The sequence below is a fragment of the Eretmochelys imbricata genome, chromosome 7 (assembly GCF_965152235.1).
Source record: "Eretmochelys imbricata isolate rEreImb1 chromosome 7, rEreImb1.hap1, whole genome shotgun sequence".
NCBI classification, from domain to species: domain Eukaryota; kingdom Metazoa; phylum Chordata; order Testudines; family Cheloniidae; genus Eretmochelys; species Eretmochelys imbricata.
This window is the reverse complement of record NC_135578.1, coordinates 64,203,984-64,227,667: the sequence shown is the minus strand read 5'-3', so window position 1 is coordinate 64,227,667 and position 23,684 is coordinate 64,203,984. Positions and strand designations below refer to the sequence as shown.

At 40.1% G+C, this 23,684-nt stretch overlaps 1 protein-coding gene across 6 annotated transcripts in view; it reads left to right on the top strand.

The window, feature by feature from the left end:
• KCNMA1 (potassium calcium-activated channel subfamily M alpha 1) overlaps positions 1–23,482 on the top strand; it is an 845,861-nt gene extending 822,379 nt beyond the window's left edge. For 3 of the 6 annotated variants that reach the window (XM_077820941.1, XM_077820940.1, XM_077820939.1), the window contains 5 exons: positions 7,317–7,511; positions 10,874–10,992; positions 13,014–13,238; positions 15,102–15,130; positions 23,331–23,482. In XM_077820941.1, coding sequence (XP_077677067.1) covers positions 7,317–7,511; positions 10,874–10,992; positions 13,014–13,238; positions 15,102–15,130; positions 23,331–23,482 — 720 coding nt within the window. Of the gene's footprint in view, positions 1–7,316; positions 7,512–10,873; positions 10,993–13,013; positions 13,264–15,101; positions 15,131–23,327 lie in introns of those variants that run through there. The other 3 variants (XM_077820942.1, XM_077820943.1, XM_077820938.1) reach the window with 3 other exon arrangements.
• Positions 23,483–23,684: the final 202 nt, after the last annotated feature.

Genomic DNA, 23,684 nt, shown 5'->3' with positions numbered 1-23,684 from the left:
GAAGCGTTTCTGCTGTCTAAGCTATAGGGTGCAAAAGGAACTCTCCCTGCTCGTCTAGCTCTCAGATGGGTGAGATGTCCATCCTTCCTTTTCTTCTGTGCCTCTATTGGGAAGAGGAGGTGCTCCACATTTTTTTCTCTACCCAAAAACAGGCATCCTGTCATTTCCCACACCACCTGATCCACTGGCTTTGTAGTATCCACTTTGCCTGACAGTTTGCTTTTTGTGACCCAACCTCTACTTCTACTGCCTGAATTCAAGCATTGATCCCAAAATATTTTACAGGACTGTGGGACCAGCCTGAGTCATACTTTCACTACACTAGCTCCACAGCAATTCTCTAAGTCATTTGTCACGTGCCAGCGCACTTTGAGGCTTGAGTAGGGTCTTCAAGATTACATCAACTATATTGATTTAATTACTAAATTGACTGCAACTAAGTCGATGGGGAAAACCCATCAAGCTAGTAGGACTGTAATTGGTGTTTGTTGTATTGCATGGTTGGGCAAAAGCTATATTAGCAGGGGAAAGGCTGGGATTAGCAGAGGAATAGTAAAGGGGGGTTGCAGGAGGTACATATTGTTTTCTCCCACTGTGCCCTCTGCTGTGAAGTTTTTCATTGTGAAAGGGGGAAGTAGTGCACCTTCTTTTTAGTTGCTTTTTAGAATTAAATTTTACCCCTTGATCTCTACAGAATGTAATTAAATTCTTAGTAATGCAAACCCACTGCACTGGACGCAACACACGTATGTGAACTGCTCACATTCTCCTCTCACTTACTCAGTGGAAGTCCGGCATATGATGTTAATGCCAGTGTAAAACAGGGATAAAGTAAGAGAATAATAAGGCCCATCCATCTGTGTTTCTTTCTTATCTTTAGCAATAATGGAACTATGCACAAGACAACTTCATTTACAGATTAAACCTTCCTCTGCAGGTTTCTTAGCATCTTCAGGAAACACTGGGCATGCAGACAAGAATGGTTTAGTTATTGATAATGAGGAAGTACTTTTTACTTTACTGAACATTTCACCTGGTACAGATTTTAAGTATGACAAAAGCTATTCTTAAACAGGGCTGCCTAACCTTTGTTATGTCTCTGGAATAGACATCAGCCTCTGCTAGAGTTTTTCATTATATTTTGTTCTAAGTATTTGATTTGCCTTACACATCTACAACCAAATGCAAATGCATGGAAAGCTATATACATATACTGCTCTTCTTGTAGTGGGGCTGCCCCTGTTAACCAAATCATGTTCTCACAATACACTTGTTTACAGCAAAATGTAAGTTGGTTAGAAAGCCCAGGTTACAAATAACCTTCTCTCAGACACAGTGCATTTGTGGATGAGGTATACGTGCTAAGATTTTCAAAAATCATGAGACTTAAGATATCTTGAAGGCGTCTGAAAATCAGGCTCCATTTAGTGCCACCCTCTCAAAATCAGGCCACCTCTAAGCTGTGCTAAGTTGAGCACCCAAAATCACTAGTGACTTTTGAAAGTCTTGGCCATTGTCTGTAGCTATAGAAGGCAAAATAAAGTGCAGGATGCAAAAATGCCACTTGTCCCAATAAGCATCTTTTATCGCTGTGAAGTGGTTCCCAGACACCTTGATTCTGTCTGGCATTCATTTTGGTAATGATGCTACAGAAAATACTCCCATACAGAGCTTCAGCATTATTTCTACACATACCACTGGTAGCAGGATTGGTGTAGCTTCAGGGAATGTCATCAGTACAAAAGCATCTATTCAGAGCCAGATCATGAGACTTAACTTTGAATTTCCTGGCATCTATTGGTCTCTGTTAGAACCTTACTTTTTTAAAAACTGTATTCTATTATCGTCCCATTTTCCCTTATACAAACAGAAATTTCACATGGGGACGGGGAGGGGTGAAGAGTTAAAGGCAACTTTGCAATAGAACCCCCAAGGTCCTTTACAATCTCATTTATTCAGAAAAGGAAATGTTTTAACTTATGAGATGGACATTTTGAAACATAAGACTTTTCTATTTTTGTATCCTGCTGTTCAGAAGGATTAGCAGGTAATAAAACATCCCCTTACCCAGAGGATTCACAATATCCCTTAATAGTCTGGGAGGTATTTTTAAAATGTAATACAATATAAAAGATTGTTCTTTCACCTTTGCTTTGGACCTCTCCCCAGGGCCTGTTCAGGATTTGGTTAATGAGTTTAGCTCTGTAATTCCCCATATCTGGATATGTATTCACTTGAAACAAATGCATCCTGTAAGGAAAAACAAGCAAGGTAAAATATCTGCCTGAAATGGAGGCGAAATAACTATTGTATTTTTTCCTTTAAAGTAGCAAACATAAAAAAATGGCAGCTATGACATGGAAAATGACAATTTTAGAGTAGCTATAAACGAAAGGCAAAATGTCATTAAAATTAAAGCAATGTTATTAAAAGATGTGTTAATTTTCAGTTAAATTTTCTGTAAAAGACCAATTAGTTTAAAAGGCTTGACAGCATTAACTGCGAAACATAAGCTTTGGTAATTATGCTTTCCAGTTTGTTCAACCATTTTTAAAGCAGTCTCAAAACACTTACACTCAAAACCAGCTGCAACAGAATTCAGTCACATGGGCTAGGTGGCACTGCTAGCTCAGATATCCAGTTGCTTGTCAATTACCCTACGGTGTAGCGTCTATAATGCAGTCCCATTACTCAGCACTGTAGCCAATGCATGTATAATACTGGTATAATAATGTTATCATGACATCCAATGCGGGGTACAGTTAGTAACAGCAGCAGAGAAGTGTTTTTCAGTGATGATTATACAATTAACAAAAGGAATTTGCATTTGTTACTGAAAAGTAGCTTGTTAGTTTTAATGCTACAGCACTCATTCAACACATTGTTCCCGCACAAGTACTGGCATATCCAAGCCTTGTATCCACCCGCAGAGTGAGCACATCACTCTCACGTTATGTGTATTATTATTTCAAAGGAAATGGAAATCAGCCGGGTCAGATTTTTTTTTTAACCTTTTAGAGCCTGATCCTATGAGGTGCAGTAGGCGCCCCATCTCCATAGTGGAAAGATTTGAAGGAGGGCCTGAGTCTCATGGGAGTTGAGAGCATTCAGGCTTAGGCAGTGTTAACAATCTCTAACCATCCAGAAGGCATGCTAGACTCCTGTTCACCTAGGATGTTTTCTGCTTGCAGGACAGGCATCCATTCTCAAAATTAGAATATTTTTATTCAGCGACGACAGCACGAACAAAAACTGCACTCATCTATCAAATTAAATGATAACATCCACATCAGTCATGGTGTGAAACCCAAAGTAAACTATTGTTCCAAGATAAATGTTGTCTGCTTTCCAAATAAATGTCTTTAGCTTTGCCTTGACATTTGTCTAGCAGTGGGAGACCATTCTCCTGTGACAGCGGGCCTAATTCCCCTCTGAACTGGATCAATTTTACATCACTGTAAATCCATTGAGTCCCATTGGCTTGCTCCTGGGATCAGAATAAGGCCTATTATCTCTTACTTGGAAACATTTGTGACAGGTGCAAGACTTAATGTATTCTTTTGCCATTGCTTCACAGTTTAACATGAGTTCTTTAGTGAAGTGAGTGTTGTATTCTCAGCCTAATGTTATCAGTTCCTCCTCCCCCACAGTCTTCCTGTCTCAAAATTAAATATGCCCAGTTAATCCTTTCCTCAAAAGTCCAGCTTTCTAGCCCTTGTATCGTTCCTGTAGCTATCCTCTGGACGCTCTCCAATTTGCCTCCCCCCTTTCTTAAAGTGTGGTGCCTAGAACTGGACACAATACTGGACACCAGTTCCAAGTAGAGTGGAACTAATACCTCCCGTGTCTTACATGTGACTCTCCTAGAACTATATTACTCTTTTTGGGAGTTGCATCACATTGTTGGATCATAGTCGATTTGTGATCCACTATAACCCCCCAGATCCTTTTCAGCAGTACTACCACAGGCAATTATTCCCCATTTTGTAGTTGTGCATTTGATTTTTCCTTCCTAAGTTTAGGACTCGTCTGACCGTCATCTTGTTGATTTCAGACAAAGTCTCCAATTTGTCAAGGTCATTTTTGACTTCTAATCCTGTCCTCCAAATTGCTTGCAACTCCTTCCAGCTTGGTGTCATCTGCAGATTTTATCAGTATAATGACCACTTTATTATCCAAGTAATTCATGAAAATATTGACTAGTACCACATCCAGGACAGAGCCCCCCAACACGCTCAATACAACTTCCCCACCTCCCAATTTGACAGCAAACCCTTGATAACTACTCTTGGTCTTTGAACCAGTTCTGCACCCACCTTACAGAAATTTAATCTAGACCGCATTTGCGAGTGTTATGTTGGATCGTGGCAAAGGCCTTAATAAAATCAAGAGCTATCATGTCAACTGCTTCCCTGCATTCACTAGCCCAGTAACCCTGTCAAAGATGGAAAATTGGTTGGTTTGGCATGTTTTGTTCTTAACAAAGTCATGCTGGCTATGCCTTATAACCCTATTATCCTCTAGGTGCTTACAAACTGATTGTGCTCCAATATCTTTCCAGGTATCAGAGTTAGGCTGACTGGTCTATAATTCCACCAGTCCCTTTTTTAAAAGATAGATTGCTAATGGTTCCGAGATTACCTCAGCTAGTTTTATAAGTACCCTAGGGTGAATTTAATCAGGGTCTGCCAATTTAAATGTTCTTTAACCTGTTCTTTCCCTATTTTGGATTGTGAGTCTTCCTCCTTGCTGTTAAGGTCACCATTACACTTTATAGTAATGATTGAAGCAAAATAAGCATTAAACATCTCAGTCTTTAGTTGTTAGTGCTCCTTAAGTAGTGGACCTACACTTTTCTTGGTCTTTGTATTGCTTTTTATGTCCCTTGGTAGATGTAATTCATTTTAGCCTTTCTGATTCTGTCCCTACATGCTTGTGCTATTCTTTTGTAACCAGCCTTAGCAAATTGTCCATAGTTACACTTTTTGTAGGATTCCTTTTTAGATCATGATAGAGATCCTGATGGAGATATGTTGGTCTCTTCCTTCGCACCTGGAGCATTTGCCATTAATAAAAACTGCCCGCTCTCCTCAATTCCTTTTTCTCTTACATTTTCTTCCCTTGGGACCTTAGCTAGCAGTTAGTCCGAAGGCCGTTGTCCTTATGCTGTTGCTCTAATGCCATCATTTTCTGGTCACTTTCACCCAAACTGTCTTCAACTTTGCAACCAGCTTCTTCCTAGTCAGAATCAAGTCTAAAGTGGCTGCCCACTTGGTTACTTCTGAAGCAAGAAGTTGTCCCCAGCCCATTCCAAGAACTTACTGGCATCTTACTTTTCCAACAGATGTCTGGGTAGTTAAAGTCCTCCATTACTACCCGGTCTCATGTGTTGGAAATTTCTGTTGTTTGTTCTCCAAATGCCTCATCCACCTCCTGTGCTATCGTAGGCCCTTGTCGTGCTTGTTTTCCCCCACACACTTTGGTCTGCCTCTCACCTCCTTCTGGACATCAGAACAAGTGAATGCATCCTTGATGTATAATGCAGCACCTCTTCCCTTACTTTCCTTCCTGAACAAGCTGTACCCTCTAATTATCCCACCAATTCTGTCATAATGTATCAAATACTATCACTGTAATCCTATCATTCAGGATTTCCCACCCAATATTCTCCTTTGCTTCTGATTACTCGTAATCATACCCCCTTGAAAGTGATCATAAAATGTACTTTTCCTCCTTCATTGCTTCCAATTTTTAAACATTTAATTACATGCCCCACTTCCCCTTAGGTTATCATATTTAGGGGCAATTCTGATCAATCAGGTAAATACATGCATACAGTAGGCATAACACAGTAATAATTGTCTAGGAGTATATAAAAGGACAATTCTGGTTATTTTGTTCCACTAAATACACTGTATTTATCTAGACTGGATTTTTTTTTTTTTTTGTAATTTAGACATGTCTGTGTATAAAACAGCAGAGGCCTGAAGTCATGAAAATAAAGCTTTCATAGCAATCACAACTCACTATTGAGATGAAAAAAATTTCATGGTGGTCACATCTGAACAATAAAACTGAGATTATGAGAGTCCAATGCTGAAGGTAATGAGGATAAAGCATTGGTCTAGAAGCTAGCTCTACTCTCTGACCTGCTGTGTGATCTAAGACAAGTCACTTCACCTCTATGTGTTTCTGTTTCCCCGTCAGTGAAATGTAAATAGTGATGCTTCCCTGTCTTTGTAGTGAGCACTGAGATCTGTGGATGAAAAGTACAATTTGAGGACTAAGTATTAATAGTCATCTGGTCTAACTTCCGCAGTAGGCAATAAGGCAAGTCCTTTGCCCCCAAGAGATTTATATGAATCTTTTTCTCCTAATCTGCTTCATGATGCGCAAGTCTTCTAAAAACACTACATATCAGTAGGATTGGAAGTAATAGGGGCTGATTTTTGGTGGTGGTTGTTTTTTAAGTATTATGTTTTTAAACAGTGCATATACATTGTATAGTGTAGATATTTAACTGAGTATCTTTGAACTAGACCAGTATACTTTTAAATGAACTTGAAAGTCATTCATCTGGCATTAAATTAATATTTAAAATGTCCATTGTTTGCCTGACAGACAATGCTACAGATGCTGGCAAAATGTCAGTGTGGAGTAAATCTTCCCTAATAAACCACACTTACCCTATACCCTAGAGTTTTTTAAAAGGACCACCAGGATCCCAAACTCATCATACATTTATCTGGAATGAACTCAAAATGTTTAATTGATACATGCTTATGTCTGAACACTGTCAAGTCTCGTAATAAGATGTTTAGTGCAATATATCGGTTAGACTGCGAGAGTCCAGCCACAGTAATAAGTAATGACATTTGCAGCACAAAGGCAGCTCCCCAACGAATTGGTGACAAGTATAAAAAGGCAGTCTAGCCCGTGTAAGCTTTAAATGTGGTCTGAATTTTACAATTACATGTCCTAAAGCCTGTTATTAGACATGAAGGCAATGAGAAAGAAAGGAGTCATTGCATCACTACTAACACCAATTATAGGAAACATAAATCATTCAAATTTTTGTTCTTTAATAAAAATCAGCCTGAATTGGTGTTTAAAAGGCAGGATCTAGTGGAGGAGCCTAATGGGATAGAAGAAAATAGAGTAATTGGAGGCTGCTGTCTTTTCATTTTCTATGTAAAATTATTTGAAGAGACAGCCAAGAACTTTAAACAGCAGAAACCCAGAAAAGTTGTAATTTGGATGTCTTCAGTTGTGACTTTAATGGTGTTTGCTTAAAGAGCTTTCTTTTATCTCTGCAGACATACTTCAATGACAATATCCTCACACTGATACGGACGTTGGTAACAGGAGGAGCCACACCAGAGCTGGAAGCGCTGATTGCTGAGGAGAATGCACTGAGAGGAGGCTACAGCACGCCCCAGACACTTGCAAACAGAGACAGGTGTCGAGTTGCTCAGTTGGCTTTGTATGATGGGCCATTTGCAGACCTAGGGGTAAGATCATGAAAGAAAAGTAATATCAAGACAGCCGTTCCGTAACTGTTTCATCATCTGCTGAATTTTTAAAAAAACGTTTCCATAACAATGAACATGGTGTTCCTCTTTTTTAATTTCTCCCCTGAAAGCCATGGAGTCCACTTGAAATTTTGGGCAGATCTGGTGATACGTTGCTGCTCTCAGTACCAAACTGCCCCTACCCTGATTAAGAAGCGGCTCTATAGGCTATGCAGGCTGAAACCAGAAACGACAATATACAAGAAATAATTTCTGTAAGGAGTTCCTCAGGTCCCTTCAGTTGCTGGATCCTCCATATCCACTCTGCTAATTTTTTTCAGAAAGACACTAACATTGCTTCATAGAGCCAGTCCCATTAAAAAAAACAAACCTGTAGTTCTTCACAGTGTCCAAAGGGATGGGTGAGACCGTTTGGTAAAATCAGGGCTGACCCCAAACCCTATTTCTAAAGATGAGCTCAACCTGAAACTTTGTGGTGATTTGATAGGCTTTTTTTAATTTGTGTGCCCCTGATCTTCCCGGTTTTGCTAAGACCATAAACATCAGCTTGAATATTCAGCAAGGAAGATTGTATTTTGTTGTTTCCAACCTATCTGAAATCCATACGTGCTAAAAATCATGTGAGAAACTCTTTTTCTGATTTTCCCATCCCAGTACCCAAAATGTAAAAAGCATCTAGACATATAGAGACATTTATTTGAACCAAACCAAATTGCCATACCTTGTAAATCTTGTTCATGCTTTTCCAAAGCATCCATTTCACCATTCATGGTGTTATAGGGTTGACCTTCATTGTAAATTAATCAAATTTTCTGTGATTTTCATGGAACACAGAACTCTCTTCTCCATGAACAGAACTGGTAAATGCAATCTTAAATCAATGGACAGGCTACAAAATTACACACACACAGCCAATCACCCATCATTTACTGTAGAAGTCAGAGGAGGATGAAAAAAAGATTTTTAAACTCAAATCATCTCGATAGGATTAACAGATCCTTAATTTGAATGCTCAGATTAACAGTTAGGCAAGTAAAACAGCATTTGCCTGCCAAAGTGTTGATACTTGGGTAGTTAATTTCAGCCTACCTTGAATACCCATAAAATAACAATTAAAGTTATGTCTGCAATTTCCCTTATACAAATTCTGGAGTTGCTGCCATAAAAATGGCTGTTGTGTTCCACCTCTGAGCTGACTACATTTCACTGTTGAGTGAATAAGCCCCACTAGTATGTGGGTCATAGTCATACCGTTGCATTGGCCAACTGTCTGAAACTTTCATTCAGTTGGTCAAAGTAATAATTCTTCTTGAACATTTAATAAAATAACTAGAGCTACTAGGCAAAGGAAAGATGTGATCAAAGTCCAGAGAAGAGCAACAAAAAAGACTTAAGGTCTAGAAAACATGACCTATAAAGGAAGATTGAAAACATTAGGTTCTTTTAGTCTGGAGAAAAGAAGACTGGGGGGACGGGACATGATAACAGTTTTTAAGTACATAAAAGGGTGTTACAATCAGGAGGCAGAAAATTTGTTCTCTTTAACCTGTGAGGCTATGACATGAAGTAAATGCAGCAAGGGCAGTTTATGTTGGACATTAGGAAAAACTTTCTGTCAGGGTAGTTAAGCACGGGGAAAAATTGCCTAGGGAGGTTGTGGAATCTCTTTCATTGGAGATTTTTTTAAGAGCAGGTTAGACAAACACCTGTCAGGGATGGTCTAGATAATACTTATTCCTGCTTTAAATGCAGGGAACTGGACTAGAAGACCTCTTGAGGTCTCTTCCACTCCTATGATTTAATGATCAAAAGTTTGAAAGTGGGGATCAAGCCTTCAACCAAATGCTGCAACATTCAGCTAAGTTGGCCATTAAATTAAGTAACCTAAACATATTTTATTTTCAAATACTAGAGAACATCTTTCAATCAGTAACTACAAATATTGTTGCAGCTCTAGCTCTACATTAAGCTAACATCCCCAGGAAGGTTACATTAGATAATATTAAGATTACTTTTTAGAAAGGATATAAACACTTACATTTCAGGGCATAAAACAGACACTAATTGATGGATTAGGAACTTTTGCTATTGTCAAGTTATTCTATCACTATCCACCATGCACCTCCCTTGGAAGTGCTCAAGATCGGCTATTGGACAAGACAGACCACTGGTCTGACGCAGTATGTCAATTGATACGTTGTTGTTCTATTCTGAGAGTTCCAAGACACTGGGATCCATGGCTATTTGACAAAACTGAATGAATTTGACATCATAACTGTACTGTAATTTTACTAAATACACATCCCATGCAAGAGTTATAATATGAATATTTTAGCGGTAGTCAATAGTGTGTCATGTGATGCAACAGAATTCTGGATTGTCTAAGTCACTGTACACTATTATAAACAGAGTCTTTATTCACAGGAGTTCTGTTCCAAGCTCTGCCACTGTCTTCAACAACCTATCTGCAGAATGGGTATACTAATTACTTAAACTCACCCTACCTGTATTAGAAGTGCAATTAGAATTCTAATGCAAGATACCAGGACAACACCGAGTTAGGTCTTTGGAGGCTCTGTTGTTTATCCTGCCTCCATATAACTGCCCTTAACTAGCACCCTTCACTCATAGCTCTCAAAGTGTAGACAAGCAAACTGCAAAGAATTAATACCAATTCTCAATATGGTACTGAGCTTGAACTTCAGCTGGAGTGCATCAGTGGAGCTAAGCCAATTTACAGTATCTGAAATCTGCCCCATCCATGTCTAAGAGCCAATGAATTATACCAACCCAAATGAAGCTTAATTGTTAACTCATGATAATCCAATGGATTACTTAAAGGGCAACTATTTTATTAGAGTCAATTAATTCAGTATTTCAAAGCAGAACTTGTGGGAAAATTTCCCCCTTCATCTCCATCATCTACAAATTATGCTTTTTGCAAGGTTCTAAAGCAGCACCACTTTGCTCTCCATACTGATTTTCTTTCACAACATGCATACTCCCAAAATCGGAGCAAAAAACACCACACGTTCTTAATAATTATTTTGTTGAGACCATGTTTCTCTCAAATGATAGAACATCTATTCTCTGTCCCCAAACCTTATTCTTCTAGTTAAAATCAGAGTCACTCACTGATCGCAAGTTCCCATCAAATAAAATCACTGGGCAATAATATCCTATACATACACAGTTTTGCAATTCAACATTTAGATTAGGGATTTTCTTGACTAATTGTTTCTCATCTGTGACAGGTAAACAACAGATTGTGATTCTGTGCCAAAGTGTGAAACAGACTGAAAATACTCCCCCCCCCACACACGCTTTGTTTTGTCTCCTAGGATGGTGGTTGTTATGGAGATCTGTTTTGTAAAGCACTGAAAACATACAATATGCTTTGTTTTGGAATTTACCGATTGAGAGATGCACATCTAAGCACACCTAGCCAATGCACTAAACGGTATGTCTAGACTTTTACTTCTCTTGCTGATTATGCTTCATTCTTCCTGCTGTGGACAATCCAGATGCCTTGTACAGGGCACAAATAATGTTTAAACAATTTTCTCCATTCCCCAACCACTTTCTATATCACTGTGACATGAATACCTCTTCCAATTCTTTGGTGAGCCTTAGTGGAACTCTAACCAATTCAAGCCATACCACAGAATATTGTTTTATTTGTCTTTTTTAAGTTGACAAAAATGAAGTGGCAGTGTAGCCATGGTGGTTACACAGACAAGGTGGGTGAGGAATATCTTTTATTGGCCCAACTTCTGTTGGTGAAAGATACATGCTTTTGAGCTCTTCTAATGACGTGGCAATTTAAATGCTCAGACAGCACCATATCTTTAATTGCATCCTTACTTAGTCTCATTTATGATAACCCAACATATTCTACTCACAATTGCGGGAGGTGGGGGAGGACTTTACTGTTTGCTACATTTAATCAGCTGTAAATTAGTGTCATTAATATAGTCCTGACGATGTTCTAACCTGCTTTATTACATAAATTTAACCTCTTCTGTACTTAGATAGTGGCCACAGTTTTCTCTGTGATGGGGCTCAGACTGTGAGAAGCACTGTTCTCGGAGCAATATCATATTGCATAACTGACATCCTCAGTAAAACTTTCCCATCGGTTTCCTATTTCGGATAGTTGCATTTTCTCATCATTTCCTTCAGTTAATGGATCAAGACTTGGGGATCTATATGGTTTTCGTTGCACAGAAGCCATCTTAATGCAATATTCTGATTGCACAAAGACAACATTTCCATGGGTTTCAGTGGGAGCAGGATCTGGGCCAATGTATGCATCAAAGAGGACCATATTCACTTTGGCCATCAGTTTGCTAAGCTTCTATGAGTAGAGGGTTTTACTTTACTAAACAATAACCACATCACACAAATCCCACTGTAACTGGCCCTAATCTGCACATTCACAAATGCTGCAGAAAGACTCACCAATGAATGGGTAAGGCAAACAAGCAACCCTATCACCTTCTGAGGTGGTTCCTCCTACTTTAGACTTGGGACATCTTGGATAGAGCAGGGCAGTGAAACTTTGATTGTCACTTTACTGATTGCTAGCTCTTCTGTGGATAAGCAAAATACTTCAGTCTCCAAGACTGCCAAGCCAGATCTTTCAAAAGCACTAAATTCACTTGGAGAAAAAAAAATTGGTAGGGCCAAATTGTGGCATTCTTGATCAGTTTTTAATGATTTAAGCAAAAAATTCCCATTTACTTACATAAAATGCTTACTGAATAGTTGAGGACTGAGTAAGGCGTCAGTCTACAATTATCAGTCACATAAAAGAAAAAAAACATAATTCTGCTCTTGGATACAGCTTGGGGCCTGCCTTGTGAAGTCAGTGAGCACCACATGCATGCAGAATTTCACTGAGAGAGTTTGTAAGCTACCCTTGCCTTGCACAGAGTTGTTTGACGTTGTGAAGCTTCAGGTTAATTGGCAGTTTTTGTTTGCATCTGCAAATGTAGGTGTTGATTTTCTTGCATTTATAAATACACCTAAAGATCATGGAGACAATGTTTAGCCTTACTGCAGTGTTTATTAATTTATTTTTCTATACACATTCATTGCAAAAGAACATTTTTTTTCCTCTAGTGCTCCTTGACAGTACTTAAATAGACCACCATGGACCACACATGTAATGCCCTCCCTTCAGCAATTATTTAAATGTTTTTGCTAGTGCATTATTGCTGGTTCTTGAGGACGTTAACTCCCCCACCAATGTATCAGCAAGGTGGTAGAATGAGTTCCAAAGGTGAGAATATTTGGTTCAGAAGCCGCCACTGATTGTGGCAGCCTGACACAGGTGGTCTGTGAGTAGATTGCCAGGTTGTTATACAAGCTAAATATGTATTACAACTAAGGAGGTAGAAGTGCAAAATTTCAGATAAATGTTTCTAGAGGAGATTTTAATGCAAATCTAAAGCCACTTTCTTTTTTTTGCTTTTCTAGCTATGTTATCACAAACCCACCCTATGAGTTTGAGCTTGTGCCCACAGACTTGATCTTCTGTTTGATGCAATTTGACCACAATGCTGGCCAGTCTCGGGCCAGTCTCTCTCATTCCTCCCATTCTTCGTACTCCTCCAGCAAAAAGAGCTCATCGGTTCACTCTATCCCATCGACAGCAAACCGACAGAACCGCACCAAGACTCGGGACTCCCGGGAAAAACAGAAGTATGTGCAAGAAGATAGACTTTGATATGTGTACCCACCCCTACCGTGTGTGAAACTTGCATCTGCCACCCTTTCCCCCTAGTTGGCGTTTCCCTGTTTTCCTATGGAGTTCTTCTCCCTCCTTTTTTGTACTCATATTTTACATATCTATGACAGTGTGCATGTGATTATCATTTTTATTTCACCACCATAAAACCCTTAAGCACAACAGCAACAAAGCAGACGGACCAAACGTTATTTATGATGCTAAGGGGGGAAAAAACCTAAACCCATAGGCATGCCAAAAACATAAATAACTCACCGTAGCACCTACTCTACATATCAGAAGATAGAATGTGTTTAGCATGAACACTTGATGTCAGAGTTACACAAAGAAAGTTATTTAATGCAGAAGTGTTGCTGTATTGGGGTTTTTGTTAAAACATACACAAGAAGTTAGTACCTTTATTTGAAGCTTGGAAGGCTTACCCACTGAAAAAACCAAACTACTGATTGTTTCGCTGAAATAGCATAAGGCTTTCACCCTTTGTAGAGATTATTAAGCACCTGCTCCATAACAGCATCAGAGACTTGTATAAGGACGTTATACTGTCCTTTTAGAGAGAACATCTCCTCCCTTTAACGCTGAAATTTTCTGGGCAAGGAGTTGTAAAACTCTAAGTTTAAAAAAAAAAGTGTCTAATAGCATGTTAAATTATTATTCTTTCTATTTATACTGCCATATGAGTAGCTACATTTTCGTTCACTTTTGACATTTGGGATGAAAAGCCATATGTTTCTTGGATGTAAGTCATTAAAAACTGCTTTCCCAGTACTTTTACATCTTTGAAAAGGTAACTAATTCACCTTATGTACAGAGAAGAGAAAGTATTTTTCAGTATCATCCCCTAAGCATCAGGCTTCAGGGGACTTTACCTCCTGATGGTAGTTTAACTTTGTCAAGTTTGGTATAGACCCTTCATTAAATGTCCTAATTAATAGGAAGAAATCCTGGACTGTGTTCTGGTTTGTGAAGGGTGCATGCCAGCAATGCCCCACACATTAACCTATATGTATTCCCAAACCCAGTAGTGGCTACTCATGGACTAGAGTGGAGCAGAAGGAAAGATGCTATGTGCTAGGTTGCTCCTAACCACAATATTGGAGGAGTACTATAATATTTGCAGTGCAGCCGCCGTACTTGCCAGAATTTGGATTGCTTACCAGTTATTCTTTTAGCTAAGCTAAAGTTGTGGCAGAAAATTAAGATAGAAAGCCACAAAAATGTATTTTTCAAACCTGTTTTAAATGCTCTGGGGAAAAGGATGCCATGAAATCATATCACCTACTTCATTTGTGCCTGGCTGCCCAGCACAGAAGGTGTATCTCTAGGAAACATATGCAAGAGGAGGAGTCGCATGGTAGCTGCCAAACAGCAAGAGGTGTTTTTATGGTTAGTGCTGTTTTTTCCCCTCTCTTCTCCCCAAGCATGGTAATTTTGGAGCTTTGCTTGCTGTGTGAATCAACAATGAAGTCAAGCACTTTTACTGACAAAACCTGGTATGGTACAACTGGGGCTACCCACAGTGCAGCATTAAGAATAATGATTGGAATGAGAAATGTGTGTGTGTGTGTGTGTGTGTGTGTGTGTAATCAAATGCAGCTGCAAGTCTGATCAGGGGAAAGTATTTCAAATTATGTTTGTCCCTCATCCCAAAAATCCTTGTATATGAAGACAAATTCAGGTATTCTTTGAAAACAGTTATGAAGGTTTGCCCTAAGAACACTCATAACTACAAGGCTGTGCCAGTTAAAGTGCTCAACAGGAAATTTGACAGTTTAAAAGCATTGTAAAACTTACATAGCTTACTTCTCTTTCTAAAGTGCAACAAGGATGAATAGAATGGGCCAAGGTATGACAATTAATGGTTCTGCATGACCTAGCAACTGCTGTGGGTTTCCTTCTATAACCTTGTCCTTGTGAAAACTTGTGGAATTAAAAAAAAAAAATGAGAAACTTTATTCAGTTATTGGTTTATTTTTTTAATTCTTTTGCTTTTTTTTCCCTAAATCAAAAGTAAAACTGGCTGCTGCTGCTGTTGCTCAACCCTATTTTATTTTTATCCTCTCACCTGCTTGCCTTTTAATTGCACGTGTCCACTACTAAACATCTAACCACCTGCACAGTAAAAATGTTTACCTATTGCAGACATCATTTTAACTTGCCAAATCCTCATTTCCATTCCACTTCTCTCCCACACCCTTTAACCAAGTTCATGAACATTTTATTTGTTAGCAGCTTTCACATGCTTTTCTGTTACCATTTCATCTCATTGACTAGGGAGTTAATATGGAATCGGTTGTCACAGACTTCTATGCATGCACAATTATGCAAGTACTGTTTTTCAAATATGATCATTTCTGTCTTAGACAGAAAGCGATAAACAATTAGAGAACCAATTTGTCCACTTTGGGAACAGAGCAGAAAATGAAACACTAAATATGAGATCCTCCATGGCCTTACTAAGGACTAATTCTCCATGGGAATTTTGCCTCAGCGGAAGGAGTGAAAAAGGACTTGAGGACTGGGCCAAATACATTTTTATTGCTGTCAATATACAGCATGTTGAATCATATATAGGAAACTATGAGGATTTTTTTTACAGTGGTCTACAGAGACTGTTGTCCTTTGTACATGACAAATACTGGAGTGTTTAAACCAGATTGGGGCTCTCTAGCCTCAAAAATATTTTATAACATTTTCAATGACACTATGGAAATTTTCTATCACCCCAGAGATCTAGAGCTACCCAAAGTCAAGAATTGCTGTCACCCTCGATTTCTAACTGCTACTCCTGGTAAACGCATTGTTTTCTTTTAAAAATATAAGGACCACATTAACTATTGGTGTAAGACGGCATAACTCCATTGATTTAAGCTGAGTTATGGCAACATTAAACGAATTTGTCCCAGAATATATACATAAAAATGTTTGGTTTAAAGCACTCTGCTCCACCCCAAAGGTGAAAAATTGTATAAAAGGTAGAAGATTGCAATGTTGTGTGTCTTGTATTTGAAACTCTGGTTAAAGAATACTCCTGTAAAGGAAAAGCCAGAGGGAGTTGTATTCCTACAGGAACAATTACGTGAAACTCTCAGGTTTCTATGGTAACAGGCCTTTCCATGGTTCAGATATTGAGCTTGTTTAGGTGCTTTCTGTAAATTTCGTAGTATGTGCTGTACTCTCTCTTTCCCCCATAGCAAGTTAGGCACATAAGCCCACCAAATATGAAAGTGCCCCATCCATTATACCCAGGGGTGAAAGTAAGGCAGTACGGGCCAGTACGGCGTGCCGGTAAAAAGTGGCCGCCTGTACCAGCCCGTACCACTGACTTTAAAGCACTGCCGGGGTTGCTACCGGCAGGGCCGCCGCCAGGGGATGGGGTGGGGTGGGGGGCGCAAAAGGGGCAGTGACGTTAAAGTGCTGCTGCGGCAAAAAGACCCTACTTAAAGTGCTGCCTGCCCCTTTTGCCACGCCCCCCCCACCCTCCCCCGGCTGCGAACAGTGGGGCGGGGGGGCAAAAGGAGCAGCTATCCTGGGCCCTTTACGTCACCGCTGGTGGCACGGGTGGGCTGGCTGGGGGACACTGCCCCCCCAGCCCAGCCCCTTCCGGGGGGGGGGGGGTTAAAGCTGCCCCTTCCCCAGTACCGGTAAGAGAGAAATTTTACTTTCACCCCTGATTATACCACTACCTTGCAAAAACTGAGATTTCCTTCCTATTCTGCATTGCCAACTGGAGTCCGAATAACTTGTATCATGCTATAAAAAAGTAATTATTAGGTACCAATGTGCATCCATTAGGCTGACAGACAAAGGGCCAAGATCCTGACACTGGCTGAGCAGGCCTCCACTGCCCCTGAAGTCAGCAGGCCCAACCTTCCCTGCCCTGTAAAGGCAAAGCTGCCATTAACACCAGAGGGAATTAAACACATCTGCTCCCAAACACATCATTTTTTTTACAAATGTGTGTGTGTGCAAGTTTGTATCATATATTCAACCATTAGCGGAGTCCTTCAAACCTTGTAGTATATTTGCAAGGAGAGCTGTATTAGAACCAGTCAAAAAAATTCACAACTAATGAGAGCAGTTTCACCAAGCTGCAAATTGATTATCATAAAATACTCCCCTGCCAAACTAACAATCCTGGGTGGGTGGGGAAACTTCTAGTATTTCCTAGTTAGGAAGCAACTGCATGCAAGATTGTCTAACACCACAATTTAATTTTAAGTAGGCTGCCTATATTGTTACCTTTTTGTTATGCTCTTAGCTGTTTTTTTTCTGTATCAGCCGCGAAAATATTTTGCTTTAACACATTAGCTCCAAACCACAGCTTGCAACAAGAGTATGCTCTGAATTACCCCCTATGGCTGTACAGTATCTTCCTTGCCTCACCTCTGGGGATGGAGTCTTCTGAAGGCATGCTCATGGATTTAGGGATTAGCACTTTCACAACTAAAAGTGAACATGCCAACATAACCACAATCATCATTGCCAGTCCCTGACACCATATGCTAACTAAATATGGGTGAACCCTGAATGGGTCCATTCATGTAACACACTTGAATCACATTTTTCAGGGTCAATTTGAAGCAGATGGCATCAACCCCAGGCTCATTTGGGGGAATCCACTGATCTCAAGCCTCCTAAGAAACCTAATGCCCAGACACCCCTCCCCCCCCACTTCCCTTCCACCTACCTTTGTAGTCTTCCAGAGGGTCTGCTTCCCCTGGCCCGGGGGTGGTGGTGGTCTCCAGGAAGTATCACTTTTCCATGGCAGGTGATGTTTTTTAAAGGGCCTGTAGCAAAGGAAGCAGGAAGTGCCCCCAAGTCAGAACATTGGACATGCCCTTGCAGCGCCACAATAATAAGAATTCTGAGGTATTCCATGTTTGCCAGCTACTGTGCTGGGGATTCTGGGACATCTACCTCCCTGGCCCAGCTGCCAGAGCAGTAGCGTGTTCCCCACTATACTACAAGGGGGGGAGGAGTGAGACACACCTATCTGAAGCGTATTTGGATTTGGCTTGGCCGGGGGGGGTAGCTGCTTAAGCAGCCACCAAGCTGTAGAACCTGCTGTGAGCTAAGGGGCTATTCTGCACTCCCTGGAGACTGAAAAGTGGGTCAGCAGGCATTGTTAAGGAACATAAAGGGGTAAGACCACTCTACCCTTGACAGCGTCAACACTCAAATATCAGCGTCTGCAGTGTATTTTATTGGAGATGGCATCAGGGGCTGTTTCTAACTAGCTCCCCAGTTGACGTCCCCCCTCCCCCCCGCCTTCAAGCTACTGATGTAGTGAGATTGCACACGCTCCTCTCCCCACACACAACATATTTTGTAAGACTGGCTATGGGCCAGGATATTCAGCTGCTGTGTGCTACAGCATTTTCTTTTATATGACTCCCAGAAACATTAGGGAAAACTTTTATCGCTGAAAATTCCTTTTACACAGGTACATACATCTTGCAGGTGAGTGTGGTGTTCAGTGTCTTTAATAAAACCCATGTCCCACCCAAAGGACACTCAGGAACAACAATAAAAGTTAGTCTCTGGGTGAATGGTGTGAGGCAACGGATCTAATCTGAACACCAATCCGTAACCAAAATCAAAAAGTGGTTTTGGTTTGCGAAAGTAATTGTATTATTTTTCTTCAAAATTAAAAAGGCCATAGTTGCTCATGTTTCTATAGCAAGCTGATCACTAGGTAGGGGCAAGAAGAAATCCACCCCAAACTATTATGTGTATTAGGGAACTTTAGGCCTCCCTGCGAAACGCTCACTACTATAGGCCATTGGACTTGGTTTTGTATGGCAACTGTTATTAACTCTGAGGTGCTTAGATAAAGGGCCATATACGCAGATGTCTAGCTAGATTTAAGACTCAGCACACACCTGAAGAACATCCCCCTGTGGAACTGTGAGACAGGGAAGAATAATTGACTTGCCCAAGGTTACACAAGAAGTCTATGGTGAGAACTCAACTCAGATCCCCCAGGTCCTGTACTTTAACCACTAACCTAGCCTTCCTCCCCACTTTTGTTAGCCTTACACTATTATAAATGTTCTTCAGGCCAATGCCAGAGGCACAAATGGAAAAATACCATGAGAAAGCCTGGTCTTATGAAATTGCCAGCCCACCTGAGCAGAGCCAAAGGGTTCTGATAGCTTTGGATGAGACCTGTAGGTGCTTTATCTGAACCAAATGTGAGGGCTGTCACCAGTTCTATGCTACAGCTAAAAGTAAAGCTACCTTCAGTCTTTTGTCACAATAAAATGGTCTCCCTTAAAGAGGCAGCATTTGCTCTGAGTAGCCATGCAGTGGGTATTAGTCTCAGACCCCACTGTGCAGCAACTGTGGGAAATGTTTCATGGAAGCCAATGTGTTTTATGTAGCTAGATTTCATTATTAATAAAAGAAATTTGTATTTTAAGCACTAGACTCCAGAAATAGCTGTTTCGATAGAGCAAGGTCCTTGGGAACATGAAAATAGCCCTTTTGCCTTCACTGGGATTACTCACAGACTTAGAGCTATAACCTTGCTGAACTGAGGGTTTGCAACACATTTCTGACTCCTAATTTTCTTATTGCCCTTTTCTGCATATTACATAGACCCTTTCTAAGTGGCTGTTTCCTTTACGGGTGCTGGTAGCCCTTTAAAAAAAACCCTAGCATTTCATAGCAGAGGTAAATCCTTTCTGTGCCATGCCACAAGACAGTGCTGTTTTGGCCTGAGTTCATAGAGCATACAGGGTTCTTTAAACAGGACCTACAAAATCATTCCCTTGCCGCCCCACGGCTCTCACTTAGACAAATGTGACACATGGACAAATGTTCAAGTGCCAAGAAGTGCCACATCATTGGTGGAGAACTCAATATATGAAGACTTCTGAAAGGAGAGGATATTATGGATGGATTTAAGGAAAGGCAAGGTGTGTCATTTACGGAGAGCAGGAGGCTGTTCCAAGCACAAAGTGATTATGAAGCCAAAACTGAGAGAAATCAAAGAAAAAATATAACGACTGAGAGAGGGTGTAGAATGAGATGAGAGCAGAATAGTACAGAGGCCTGAAGATAAGGCTGAGCAGAGCTTGAACCAGTTCTGAAGGAGAGAGAAGGTGGCTTTCAAGGCAGTCCGGCCATAATTTGGTCAGAGAAGGAAGATGATCTGAGCAGCAAAGACATAAAAGGTAAGGAGCTGATGAGTCCCAGGACCTGAAACGAGAGGACCATGCAAGGGTCAGAGTTTCAGCATTAAGGAGTGATGGAATTAAAAAGCAAAAAAAAGGAACGTACAAGTAGTTTTCTATATTTTATATACAGAATGAATGCAAAAGGGAATTGACAGTGTCTGTACTTTTAAAGGTCAGCATGAATTGTACCGTGAAGACTAATATATTAGCAATTACCTAGTGTAGCTGTTGCAAATTTCAGGGAAAGCTGGGTAGATGGAAAAACTTTTCATCTGCTGCTGGAAGGAGAGGGGACACAGTTCATCCTCGTCCTTCGCACCACCACCATTTCCTCCTTCTGACACCAGGCGATTGAAATAACTTTCACCAAGTTCTCTTTGTAAACAAAGTGTGTGAGCGGTATGCAAAAAAGTCAGATAAAAGTACACAGTGCTTAACTTGCCTCAAAATCATTTAAAACACAAACCATTTGAAAACTGTTAGTTTGAAATTGTTTGTGAGATCTTGCAAGGCTTTTAAAACATGATAACCATCACACTTTACACCTCGCTGAAAGGTTAGTTTAATCGTAGATCACACAAAATTGGTTTCCACAAATGCATAATGGTTCATGTGTCACACTTGAACTAAATGGTTTTTTAAATGGAGCTGAAATTATTTTGATGTGTACACATTCCCAGATTTTTTCCCCTACACCCTTTCGTAAACCAGCCCACATCAGGCTTTCCCTTAAAGTCTCATTAATAATTCAAATGTTCTGATGACTTTAAAAGATCTATGGAATTGAAGCTTTTTTTAAAAAAAAATACTGCTTGACAAAAAGATAAATGAATGTAGAAAGAAGCAGTAGGAGTCTGGCAAGCTGTAGATCATTTCAGAACAGATTGTAACTTTATCATTCTGTCAGGAAGAATAATTTAAAGCACTTAATCAGTTAGCTTCACTGTGCAGGATGTAACATTAGGAATTCCTATCGTTCAATCTGTTCAAATCAAAGGGAACTTAATTATAATAGGTAAGGGGGGGGGGGCTGAACATTGTTCAGACTCAGACAACTTTACTGGGGAAGGGAATAAGCACCCTGACCTACAATGAGTATGACTTTTTAAAAGGATCTAAGATGACAGGAGAAAACAATGTATTAGCCTTGACTTGCCTTCAATGGCAGGGCATTAATAACTGCTTTTATAATCGTTTAAGGTTTTAATTAAAAGCTCTAAAAGAATACACAAGCATCAAATCCACTAGAAAAAAATTTCAGACATGGATGGATGTCTACTGATAGGTACCCAAAAGCTGTAACCATTTCGTGCTCGGCACTTCTGGAAGTCTGCCCACCTATTTAGGCACCTAAAGTTAGGCATCCATGTTTGAAAATGTTGTCCTTATTTCCTGCTGTTCCATCTGAATAGCATCATCTCTGCTTCCTCTCCTGAACTCTTTAGTGTTCCTGTGCTTTTTTTTTTTTTTTTTTTAAAACAGCCACCACATTCCAGTCCAGGCTGCATTTCCATGATGAGCAAAGTGTTAGTTTGTATAATACACTCTGGCAGTGAAGTCTGGGGGAATCCCCTTTGGGAGGAAAGGGCCACATAAATGTAAGCCCACCATCAACATAAGAAACAAGAATACATAAACACCACCCACATACGCTGTAACTAAATTCCATCCCTAGGGCCAATCCCCTCATTTATTTCAGGGGAAAACAAAAGAGTGGGGAAAGGAGAGGTATCACACAAAAATGCTTCCCTGTAATTAAGAAGTGACTTTAGCAGCTCTGCTCTATAAACAATTTAAGGAAAAAGTCTAGTTATATTTAGGATTTTCTCATACAGGACTTTTAACAAGTTTTATTCACAGCTGAACAGTGCAAGGGGTGGATCTACCACAGCGGAGACATCAAAGTCTTATGCAAGTAAACAGCAAACTGCACTTTTTTGGTCTCTCAATATTCCCCCACTCCCTCAAATTTCAACTCTAAAATTGTTACTATATTCATGCAAATGGATACTGAACACAGAGAAAGGAAAAGCCTCCCCATTTCTCTTCCCATTCTTTGCCTGTTGGTCCCCCCGCTTCATCTGCCATGCTTCCATTCACCATTCATTCATTCCATTCAGACTAATGTAATATTGGGGCTGGCACCTGGCCCAGTCATCTGAACCATCTGTATCTGTATACAATGGGATAGTTCAGCAGCACTCAAGCAGCCAGGTTGACAATATCAAAACATTGGCCATGACATCCAGGAACATACCCAGTCCCCACTTTGAACCTCTTTGTATTCTAGTGCCAAACCCCGAGGACGGATCTGAAATATTTCCCACATCACTAACATGGTTTTTCAGATTCATCCAGAAATTACTGAATTTCTAGTAAGGGCTGGAAGCAGAAGTGCGAGAAATCATGGGCTTGTATGTGCCAGTTGTGCAGACCCATGAGGTTCAAATGGTTCAGAGAAATCTGAATTTTCAGGTACGTCCATGAACCAAACAAACCTCCCAAACCTTAGGAGAGTATCCCAGCACTAACCACATTATGCTCCCAGCTTCTAATTTCATCCTTTTTATTTCTGATAATAGCTTAGCATACTTTAAAAATCTCGTACATTCAAACAACCCAGCAAGCTGCCAGTTTTCTTTAACCCTTTACTACCAACCCTGTAAACATCATCTCCTCCTTTTATAATATGTGTTCTCAGGTGTATTAATCTACCACACTCTGCTGCTAGCAATTATTCAATGTTACCCTCTATTGATTGCCTTTCGTCTATGAACTTTACTGACTGCTTTTTGCACTGCACTAATTAAACTTCTCATTTTCCCTCCTTGTTCTGTCTCTATCCATTTTGCTCTTTAGCAGAAAAGAAATGGTTTACAGATGAGCCGGATAATGCATATCCCAGAAACATTCAAATCAAGCCCATGAGCACTCACATGGCCAATCAGATCAATCAGTATAAATCTACAAGCAGCTTGATACCACCAATCAGAGAAGTTGAAGATGAATGTTGACTCACAGGAGGCCAGAACTATTTTTTTAAAAGCCTGACAAACTTCATGAATGGTGATGTGACATTTATTCCTCTTACATGCCGACCCACTCGTGGAAAAGTTATGAAGGGCGAGTGTTATGGAAAACTAAAGTAGACAGATCTTTGTTTGTCTGCCTTTAATATTGCTTCCATGTATTTTGGAAACTATTTCATTTATAAAT